General features: G+C 27.3%; 1 protein-coding gene across 1 annotated transcript in view; it reads left to right on the top strand.

Annotated features, from left to right (window-relative positions):
* Window positions 1-12,501, top strand: part of LOC134833985 (max dimerization protein 1-like) — a 56,330-nt gene that overhangs the window by 8,257 nt on the left and 35,572 nt on the right. The window contains exon 2 of the mRNA XM_063848495.1: window positions 3,004-3,097. Within this exon, the coding sequence (XP_063704565.1) occupies window positions 3,004-3,097 (94 nt within the window). The remainder of the gene's footprint in view (window positions 1-3,003; window positions 3,098-12,501) is intronic.

Genomic DNA, 12,501 nt, shown 5'->3' on the forward strand with positions numbered 1-12,501 from the left:
TTTAAAGATTCTTTAAAAATTTTTTAAAATAATTTTTGTGTTTTTTTTTAAATATTTTAATTTTTAAATAAAATAAATTATTAATACCTATTAAGGCGTTTAAATAAATTTTAAATAATTTTTTAAATTAAAAAAAAATTAAAATAAATTAATAAATTTTTAATTTTTTTATAATAAATTTTTTAATTTTTAATAATTAAATTTTAAATAATTCATAATTAAATTTTATTTTATTTTATTTAATTTTATTTTATTTCTATTTTATTTTCGTTTTTTTTTTTTATTTGAGAAACTAGCCTTTTGAGTAAATGGTAATTTTTTGAAAATTAGACAAAATTTTTTAAATCGTTAAAGACTTTCTAAAGAAGCTTGAAAACTATTTTCTGGACAGCTTTGGATTTTCAAATTTTATTTTCGATCTACGTTTTATCCTCAACAAAATTAAAATTAAATATGATTTAAAAAATTTTGTTAGTCATTTTGATTAGAAATTAAAAAGGAAAATTTTTACAAATTTTTCAACTATTTTAGTCAAATTAAAAAAAAAGATAAAATATTTGCAAAATTACTAAAAAAATAAATTTTCTTTATTTTTTTTTAATTGTCCCAAAAATTTTAATTTTAAAATTTTCAATCATTCCTTTCAAACACTTAGTCACTTTCAACAAGAACAATAACTTCATTAGCTTTCCGTAAACCTAGCCGATAAATGACTTTGTCTAGACTCTAAACTACTCTAGACACCGAACGACGTAATTTAGTTCTAATTCGTCTTTGATGACTACCCAAGCAACACAAAGAGAGTCATCCAAAAAAAAGAGCCGGACGTGGTCCAAAATTCAAATTCACTTCACAAACAAATTTTCATGCATGCATTTTATAGTTTTTTTTTTGTCGTTGTTGCTGTTGAGTTGTATACGAGTTGCTTTAACAACAACAACAAAATCTTCTGTATCTGAAACGGAATAAAAATTCAGAATAAACGTACAAAGGATATATATTTTTAAAGTCATAGTCACGTAAAATCATTTAATCTGATAACTTTAAATTGTGTGGGACAACACGTACGACGAGCGATACTACAACTTAACTACTACTACGACGACGACGACGTTGTTGTCCTAAACTGGCGAAACCAGGCAACAACAAAAAATCTCTCGAGTTATGGAGCGTTGTTGCATATGAATATATAAAATGTTATTTTTTTGTCGTATTTATTCGCGCACACACGAAAAAAAAACAGCAACGCAACGCATTTATATTGTACAAAAATATAAAAGTTGTGCTCTTTTTTTTTTGAATAAACAAATGAATTGAAACAAAGATATAATAATGTATGTAGATTCACGATATAATTCAATGCTAGAGAGCAAGAGTAAAACGTTGCTATTATATTTTATATCTTTCTGTCTTTATATTTTATTATTATAAAAGCTGGAGAAGAAAAGAAGGAACTTTAGATAACTGGCTGCTAGCTAATTTAAAATCATGTAACTAGTTTTTTTTTGCTTGCTTTCGTGTGCAGCCACATATCGTGCGAAGCACACACAGAAAGAGACGTGTGCGCTGCTAGATTGTCTCTTACCAGTTGTTGTTTTTGTTTGTCTGTGGCATATGCAGCAGATTTTATGTTGTTAAACTAGAATTATTGACTTTTTCCTTTTATGCGAACATAAAATATAATATAATGTAATAGAAATTACTAAAACGTTACTTGAACGATGGGCAAAGGGGTGTCAATGCAATTTTTATTATCGATCAATAGTCACGTGACTTGAACGAGAATTTCGAGTCACTAAAACGACTAAATTTAATTTATTTCATTTTTTAACATCAAATATTTAATTTTAGAAGACAAAATATTTTTTATGTTAATTATGCGTTTTATCTATTTTTTTTTTATTAATATTTAATTATTTATATTAATATTTTCACTTATTTTTTTAAGAAACTAAAATTTTTTAAAATTTTTACTTATTTTTCTTCATATTTGAGCTGAAAATTAAGAAAAATTAGTAAAAAAATTTAAGTTTCCTTAAAAGATTTTCAAAAATTGTAATTTTCACGTAAAAAAAATCATAAAAGTCAATTCAAAAACTGACCGTTAAATAAAAAGTTTTTTAAAAACGTCTGACTAAACGTCTAATATAAAAAAAAATCAGAAATTTTCAATTCAAAAATATCGTTAAAAGTAAAAAAAAAATAAATAAAAAGCCAATATTTGACAAAAACTTTAAATTTCATGTAAAAATTCTTAAACGTCAATTCAAAAAATGACCGTTAAAAAAATAAATATTGCCCTGACGGTCTAAAACTCATTATTGAAAATTAAAAAAAAAATTTGCAATAATTATATTTTTCATTCCAACCTGGGATTTTTGCAGATTCCTAATTACGATAAAAATACAAATTTGTTATTTTTCCGTTAAATATCTCAATAACTGCCAAGATCTATTAGAAAACCTCAAATTTTAATGATGTGCTGTCTGCCTGATTCCTCTAAAGCACTTTTAACACGTTTTCTCTTGTAAATTTAATATTTCATCTGTACACAATTTAATTGACTCCTCTTAAAAAATTGTGATACAATATTTTATGCTGGTAATGCTTAGGCGTCTGTATGTGTGTGATAATAATAATAGCTGACGATGGAGTTACGATAGATGTACAAAACAAAAAAAAAATCGAGCTACGGAAAAAACAGCAAGTTGTAGAATAGATATTTGTAGAATCAAATTAACTTTAACCGGTTTTCGTTGTGCGCTGTCTTGGTTCACCACGATTATTATTACATTTTATATTCTATTCTATTTTTTTTTACACTGAATTTTATGCTCAAAACGGAGTGGAAACGTAGAGCAATAATAATAAGTGTAACACAAAATGATGATGATTGGAGTTTTTGACCTTTTCACGAAGCAGATGAGTGATGTGTTTTGATGGCTTTTTACCTGTAAAACTCCTTAATTAACGAATAACGAATATTTCTCTCTCTGCTTACAGAACAAGACCATGGATACGCATCGAGTTTACCAATGCCGAACACCAAAACGGGTAGATACAGAACGACAATGGCAAAGAAAAGTCAAGGAAATAGGTGAGTCAAGCAAACGTTTTTTTCCTGGATCTGAAAAAATGCCCTATGGGATGAAAATGAGTGATATCAACTTCTTATGGGTTGAATTGATTCTAATCAAGTTATTCTCATTCCGATTTTAGTTCTAACCTTTTTGAGTAGTAATTTTAAAACTATGAGATCAATCTTACCTTCTTTGTAGTTGATCATCTTTAGCCCTAGAAAAAAAAACACTATAGGGTGTTAATTTAACTCCTTGAGAGGTTAATTTATCACTCTGAGGTGTTATTGTAATCCTTTCTGATTCTTTCTAAACTAAAAAAAACGAGCACATTTTTGAGCTTAACAAGAATCGAAAGGATTAAAATAACACTTCAGGGTATTTAATTAATCTCTCAAGGTGTCAAAATAACCTCCAAGGGTTTAAATTAATCCCTTATTTTGGAAGAAGAATTATTTTGGATTATTTCTAGCTTTCTTTGAAGTTGATCATCCACAGCCCTAAGAATAATCCTTTGAGGAGGTTGACTTAACTCCTTAAGAGGGGGAAGGGGACAAGGGGGGCAATTTCACCCCCCTTCGAAGCTTAAAAAGCACTAAAAATCACAAAAATGACACAAAATTTAACAAAACAGGCGATTTTATAGATTTGCACCCCCCCCCTTCGTGGTCCGCTGATAGCTGATAGTTGAAAGGTTACCCTAAGGTGTTATTTTAATCCCTTTTGATTCTATTTTCAGCCTCAAAACGATACTCTTATTTTTTGAAGTTAAAAAAGAATCGCAAGGAATTATAATAACACCTAAATGTATTAAAAGGTATTAAAATACTTCTCAGGGGATTAAATTAACCTCTCAAGGAGCTAAATTAACCCCGTAAAAAGTTTTTAGTAGTTGATAAACTCCAAAGTAGGTCAGATTGATCTCTTTTTCCACATTACGGAGCTAAATCAACCCCACAAGAGTCTAATATCACCCCATTTCAATCCGTAAGTCGGCAAATATCTCGTAGAGGGAACATGTCATCATGTGGGTTAATTAAGTTAAACTTAGAATTTGTTCGGGGCGTGCATGATTTAATTATGATGCGAGTGAGAGACAGCAAATGAGAGTGGACGTTCGTTAAATAGTTCCATTTTAATGTAATTTGTTATGTTAATAACAATAAATTCAAATGAATTTCGAGCGTTCCTATGAGTGCTTTTCCGTTTTTTTTTTTGTATTCTTTCTTTATCATTATTACTTCTTTTCACATGTTATGAAAAGGTCGCATTCATAATGAAATATAATTACCGAAAATATTAGTCAGATTCATCAACTTTTAGGAGTACAAACATGTAATTTATTTGAAATTACCTCTTTTTTTTTTGACTGACAATTTTTCTAAGGCAACTTGTGTAGAGAAACACTTTTTTGAGTGCTTTTCGTGTGTAACGTAACGAGATTTCGTGCACTCTCGTCGTACGACACAGATCGATTCAATGCCAAGGTCAAATGAAGAATATTTTAGGCGTGGTACGATATTTCGTGTGTAAGTGTTTTTCTCGCACTCACATGTATTTATATTGTACACGTCAAACAAATAGACGAAATACACACGAACTACAAAAAAAAAAGAAATTTTTATTGTAGACGTGTATCATTTTTATTACAATTTTCTAGTTGAAAGACTTTCAATACGTGAAAAAAAAACCTTATTCGGTTCTAAGTAGAAACTTTTTCATCAATTAAATGATTGATGAAGGTGAAAATGAGTGCAAGGGACACTTTTGGAGCTCCTTTCTCTTTTTTTTTCTTACTTGGATCCGTCCGATCACGTCACTTTTTGCAGTTATTTTTAGCTCGACTTGTTAATTTTCTCCATAAATATCCAACATCGTACGTGGACAAGTCACAAATTTCACAACTTAATTTGTATCAAAAAGTGACCAGGAGACACACAGTCGGACCATCATCATCATCAGTAATGATAATAATAACTCGACTTAATTAGCTTGTGTCTTTTCGGGCGCATGCAATTCCAATTAGCAGTCATCCATATTTCATTGTGTCGGTGTAGTAGACGAAGGAAGGAAAAAAAACGCATTATTATGAGTCCATGTCAGACTCCTAGTATTTTATTTCATTTTTTCTGCTCGCATTGTTAATTGTAATAATGTGTACTGCGTTCTACATCAAAAGCTATGCAATTAATGTAAAAGGATAAAGTTATATTTTTTTCCATCTCTCGTTTTTCGTCGACAAAGGCAGAAACGACGTAGAATTTTTTCTGCTGTTTGGTTTAATATTTCTTTTCTGACACAAAAGAAACGACGACGACGATGATGAGGAAGACACAAAAAAAAAACAAGAAAAATGATGAAAATTTCTCTTTCGTAACTGAAATATATGCAACGTTGTCACAAATCATTATTTAATGACGATGTGGCAGCAGCAGCGGCATCAAACGAACGACGAATAAATGTACATGAAACAATCTTCCTTCCCTTCTTAGTGCTCTTGCCGCACCACAAACACACACACCAAATCCTGCTTACATTTGCATCTTAGCCACGTAAAAATTTAAAAGTTGAGTATAATGAGATATCTTTTTGAGTGTCTTTCAGCGGAAAAAAAATGAAAAACATTAAATCATGCTTCACTTAGTAAATTTTGTTAAAAATTCAATGTCTTGTAAGCTAAAATTTTTGCGAAACAGGAAAATTAAGAATTTAAATCATTTTTTTTTTGTTTTTCAAATTTTGATATTTTTTGATGAAAATAACAAAAAAAAGACGCATTTAAAAATAAAATTAAACATAAAATTTTTAAAATTAATTAAAAAATCAAAATGACAAAAAAACTGTTCAAAAGGTCAAATTAAAATGATTTTTTATTTTTACTACTCAAATAAAAATTTAAAAAAAAAATTTTAAATCTAAACAATAAAATTTGCGAAAAAAAATATCTTTAAAAATTTATTCAAAAATTATAATTTTGTAAATTAGTCTTGCAAATAAATAAGAGCATTTGGACGAAATGCCAACCAAAACTGCTACTTTTTAAATAAAAATTTCAAATTTAAAGTTCTAACTTTAATTTTTTGTAAAAAAAATTTTTTAGTCTTTTAAAAATTTTATTTTAATTTTTATAAATTAAAAAAAAATCTTTAAAATTAGATTTCGAGATATTTTTTAATTAATTAATTAGTTTTTTTTCTTTGATAATAATATTATAAATTTTATTTTTTAGTCTCTTTATTACTTTATTTTAATTAAAAATTCAAATTTTAATTAAAAACCTTTTAAAAAAAATTTAAAAAAAAAAATTAATTTTAAAATATTTTAATGTACCTTGTTGACTTGGCGAGACACCAATTTTTCACAGTGCACTCATCTAGGAAGCGGAAAAATGTAACAATCTTTTCGTAGCTTGTCTTAAATAAAAAAAAAATAAATTCCGTCGAAAAGCCTTTTCCTCTTCCCTGAACAAAAACAGCGACTGATGGACGATATTTGCCCTGTAAAGACACAATTTTTTACAAAGACCAAAGTTGCGATTGTTGCCGTACCTCGTTCTCCTTACTATCGACATGAACATCATCAAAGACAACTTTTGAACGTAAACATTTTTTTTGTACATATTTTACTTTAGTTATTTACGCAAAACTTTTCCAACACACAAAAAGGGAAAATAATGAGATTCCTTTGGAAAAAAAGGAAAAACTTTTGACAAAGCAGGTTAAATGTCGCGCATGCTAGAAAATCGCCGTCAATAGAAAAAGTTTTAATCGAATAAATGTCACAGACAGACTTGCTAATCGTTTGGGTTGTGCCGCATCCAAGCAGAGGAGAAATGCACTAAAAATGAAAAATTATTTACAAAAATTCTACTGTCATTTCATGAATAATTATCTACGGTTTTTAATTTTACATCAATTTAGTTTCCTTCGTCGTCTTCGTTGTCTACAATTTTCTACAGTATCAAAATAATAAGCTTCGTATTATTATTTATTCAAAGTAATTCTGTACGTTGCGTTGGATGTCTTGCTGCTGATGATGATGATGATGATGACGACGAAACAGAGGGAAGAAGATAAGATCTTGTCAGAATGAGAAACGAAAAAAAAATGAAATAAAAAAGAAATTATCATAATTATTGCCTGTTACGCGTGGCTTTACTTCTCTGGGTTAACATTCACTAGATCCCCATATTTCACCAAACACTCGCAACAACACACAGAAGACGAAAAAAATGTCAGTAGACACTTTGGCATCGAATTTCATCATCTGACATCCTTCCTTCCTTTTTCTCTCTGTGTGTTTCCTTGTGTTTCACGCAAAATCCTTTTTTTCCCTCCGTTTCTTCCTTCGGCATTGTAAAGAAATTTTTCGTACATGGAAATAATTACAGCCTCTTTTGCCACGAGCTGTAATTATCTGTGATGCCATCCGTCGGTCGTCGTCCCTCGAAATGCGACCGACAAGATTATCCCATTTCATTCATTAGCAACATAATGGGCCACATACTTTTAAATAAGTATTTCCTTCAAAAGTTCCATGGGATTTGTAATCTTGTGTCCCATTTTAATCCGATTCCATTTTTTTTTCTTTTTCAATCAATTGAATTGATAAAATTTTTGATGTGCATGTCAAAAGAGCAAATCCTTTCTCGGCTCTTTTTTTTGTGACAATGACGATGACGAAATCCCAAAAATTTTTGTTCCATTTCATTTCATCGCACTGTTAAATCGATTGATTGATGACATTTCTTTTCTTGCTGTCACTAAGTATGTTCTTTCTCCCTTTTGCGCACCCAGTGGAACGAAATGGCTTTTCACGTCTTGAAGGCTTTTAAAAAATCCCTCCCAAAAAAATATTTAAATTATTATTATTTATTTTTTTGAATTTAAAAAAAAAAATTGAAAAATTTTCCTATGTGAATATTTCAATTAAAAAAAAAATAAAAACTTGAAAAAATTCATAGAAAATTTCCAAATTTTATTTTTTTTAACAATTATTTTAAATAATTTTTTTATTCCAAATTTTCATTTTTTTTTTTTTTTGACAAATTAAAAAAACTTACTGAAAAAATTTATATTATTTTTTATTTTTTGGCAAATTTTAAAAAAATCTTAAAAATGCATATTTTATTAATTGAAAAATGTTTTTTCTTAATTTTCTCAAAACAATAAAAATTTTTGTGACTTTTCTGACAAAAATTTTCAAAAATACAAATTTTAAAAATAAAATAAAATTTCAGAAAAATGAAAAATTTCAAAAATAAAAATTAGAAGGTTTTTCTATAAAAATTTGGAGGATTTTTTTAAAAAATGTAAAATTTCAGAAAAATAAAAATTTCAAAAATAAAAAAAAATAAAAATTAGAAGGTTTTTCTATGGAGGAATTTTTTAAAACAATCAAAGCCTCAAAAAATAGTCATATAATCCCACTGGGCGCAAACATTCCACCATCAAGGTTACCACGGCGTTTCCTTCTTCTTCTTCTTTTATTTTTAATGGGTATTCCATCATCGCACACAAATTTATATCACAAGTCATCGTCGTTGTCGTCTCTGTTGTAGGTAGCAATCGATTCCGCTGTGGCAGGTTGAGGTTTTTCGGCATGCTGATGACGATGATTATGCAACCGAACCGCCAAACCTCTTTTTCTTCGTCGTTCGTCTTTCATGTGGTGTGGGTGTGAGTGTGAGTGACAACTTGAAATTAGGCGAAATGCGTGCGTTTTCTTTTAAAATGTAATTTATTTTTAATCCATTGATGGAAATCTCTGCGTTTTATTTCGCATGACGTTGAAAAATTACAAATTCTCGTGTGATGTGTGGAATTTATTGCAGAAGAGACTCAAAAAAGTCTTTAAGCAACGTTTGACGGTGGTTTGGACTAAAAATAGAGCACGCACTTGTTTCGTGATAGATTTTTAGCAGGTAGCAAGTCCATTTACCAATGTGATTATTATTATTAATAACAATAAACAAACATTTTTGTGTCCAATTTATTCTAATAGCTTTTACTTTTGGGTTTTTTCTACCTGTTTTGACTTGCCATACCCCAGCATTGTCCTCAAAGAACCTGTCTGACGTGCGAACATTGAAAAAACGCAACACAAAACATGAATAATGAGAGTCGTTCGTCACTTCACTTGTACTTTCTTGTGTTTCATCATTTTTTTTTTGTTTGTCTGGCACATTTTTATAACAAAGGACGGTAATTGTTCGTCTATTGTGCGAGTTGACAGGATTTTTCTTTCATTTTATAAACACGGAGGATATTTTTGTAAAGTCAAATGTCTTTTGAATGCATAATTGTGTATTATTACTCGATAAGGTCGGCATGGCTTCTGTCTATTATATTAAGCAGACTTTTAGATTATGCAAATTATTATCTTTTTTTTTCTTTGCTTTTCTCCGAAAAAAGGAAAAGGATTTCCATCTGAAATTTAATCAAAATCTGGGAAAATAAGAAAAAAATCGCATCACACATGAAATGATTTACCCGGATGGATGATGACGAACTGCTTTTTGAGAACCCAAAGGGGATGTTATGATATTTTTATTGTTATTATTACGAGAATTTAGTTCAAAAAATAAAAATATCATGTGTCTCTCTTTCTTTCTTTATCTCGCTCGTCGGGAGTAAATTTTAAACAAATCTCAGCATGCATCGTCATAACAAACAATATCGCATCATGCACAAAAAGCATGCTTTATAAACTTTTTTTTCTCGGTGCAAAGCATCTAATGATTATATTTGAGGCAAATGCAATTTTGAAAATTATTTCATATTATATTGGATTGAAAAAATATAAATAACGGTCAATTTTTTTTATTAATGTTTAGCTATTTTTGCTCATTTAATATAATTTTAATTTTTAAAAAAAATTATTTATTTAAAATTTAATTTGCAATCCTTTTAATTTATTTAATTTTTTTTTTCATAAATTTATTAAAAAAAATTATTTTTTTTAACTATTATTTTTGATTTAATTAAATAAAATTTATTTTTTTAAATTTTCAAATTAAATTTTTTTAGTTAATTAATTAATAGTTTAATAAATCAATGTTTTTTGATATTTAATCAGTAAATTTAAAAAAATAAATTAATCCTAATTTTCTAAAAATAAAAAAAAATAATAAAATATTTATTATTTAAAAAAATAATTTAATTTTAAAAATAAATTGATTTAATTTTTATTTTAAAATAAAAAAAATAATAAATTATTTTTAAATTAATTTTAGATTTTTTTGTTCAAAAAAATATTTTTTAATATTTTTTACAAATTTATTTATTTTTTTTTTTAGATATATTCGTCATTTTTGACTTAATAAATTTAAAAAAGACCATTATTAATCATTTCCACAGGTATCTAACATTTTTCGGAATTGCACTTGCCTAATGTTGTTGATGATGATGATGAACAAAACAGAAATCCATATAAAAAATACACATACAGGCAAACACACAAAAAAAAACAACAAAGATATTGAGTTTTAATATAATAATAAATAAGAGTCGACAGAAATGCATGCAAGTCAAAACGAAACGAAACTCTGGAGTATTGAATGTTGTTTATTAAATTTTTCAGCATGATTTCAAGCTGATTTTGTTTTGCTTTTATATTAAACGTTAGCGTTTGTGTACATATTGTATTTTATAAATATAAGCATAAACAAAGCAGACATATCACATTTTCTGTAATAATAATAATAATCGTAAAAAAAAGAGGAAAAATAATGAATGTGTTAGAAACATTAGAGCCAAGTCTTAGAGCGGTGTGTGTTGATCTAACTAACTATCAAACACAATAACTTTGATTGATGGAAGTTCCCTTAAAAATTTTTGTGTAAAGAAACCACTCACTCACAAATCATCAGAAAACCCGTAGAAGTGATCGACAACAGACTGCTCTGGTTTTTGTTTTTTTTTTCTTCAAGACATACAACGCAACGGAGCAACGATAGTATAATGATGATATTATACAAACATATGTATTTTATATTATATTTACATTATTATTTTGCTAGAATAAAAATAAATTTGTGTGCGTTTCGTTCGTGCTGGCTTCGTGTATGTCGGTCGCTGTAAGAAATATGCTGTGTCTGCTGATATTAGTGCGTTGTTGTTGTTGATAATAAAGTGGTTATTGAACTTATCACGTACTTTATTTTTGAAATAGTAGATGAAAATTGAACGAGAGCAAAGACAGAAGAAATTATTATTGCGTATATGTTATTTTTGTGATAAATATTTTTTTAAGAAATTCTTTGAAAAGACTCAGCTAGAAAAATATTATGAAACTTCATAATAATTTTTGTAAACTTTTCTTAACCATTTTTTTTATAATAAATCAAAAATTAATTAAATTTAATATAAAAAAAAAAATATTTTTTTCAAGCAACTGAAATCAAAATTAATTTTAAAAAATAATAAAAAATTAATTAACAAAAATTAAAAAAAAATTGGCTAATTTTATACAGTTTTATCCCTAAGTAATTTTATTTAAAATTAATTTTAATTTTTTTAAAAATTATTCTAATTTAATTTTATGAAGGCTTGATAAAAACTAAAAAAAAATAAATTTTTTTATTTATTTATTAATTTTATTTATTTTTTTATTTTTTTTTTTTTTGAAAAAGTGAAAATAATGAAAAAGAAAAATTTTGATACTGACGAAATAAGTTTCAAAGAAAATAAAAGCTGATAGTTAAGAAAAACAAAAATTATATTTAAATAAATTCTTAATTTCATTAAAAGAATTCAAAAATCTTATAATTTAAAAAAAAAACTAAGTATTTAAATACTTTTTTAATTATTTTTTTTTTTTTACAATTTTGTAAAAAATTTTCTATTTTTTCTAGCTGGGCATAAAAATGATTCATCAGACGCTAAATATTTATTTTCTAGAGAATTTTGCATTTTATTTACGTTAACTCTCACGCACTTTCTCGACCGTTCCACGCATATTTGTGCCAAAAAAAAAACAATTGACGACATCACTCTCGTTCAATTCAAATTTATTAATGTCCGTAAATTGATTTTTTTACGACTTTCATTCTTTTCTTTTTTTTTCGCTTATTTAATTTAATTTTATTTTTTCTACTCAATTTTCGAGTCGTAAACAATATCATCATTAATATTTTTCAAGTGAGTGAGAAACTTTGTCTTTCCATAGAGAAGAAAAAAATGAATCCACGTAAATAAAAGTCTTGTTTAATAAATTCTTATACCGCTTCATCTCGGCACAAACAACGATGACGACGACAGCAAAGAAGAATGTGCGTGTCAAAAGATTTATAGAAAAAATTTCTATACGCGTAAAAATTTCGATCGACAAAAATTTATTTGATTTTGCTTTTTTTTTATTGTTTACAAAGTCAAGTTCCGCTCGTAAGCAAAGTTGTTTATAATGGATGATAAAATGCTGTCAT

The sequence above is a fragment of the Culicoides brevitarsis genome, chromosome 3 (genome assembly GCF_036172545.1).
Source record: "Culicoides brevitarsis isolate CSIRO-B50_1 chromosome 3, AGI_CSIRO_Cbre_v1, whole genome shotgun sequence".
In the NCBI taxonomy this organism is placed as follows: Eukaryota; Metazoa; Arthropoda; class Insecta; order Diptera; family Ceratopogonidae; genus Culicoides; species Culicoides brevitarsis.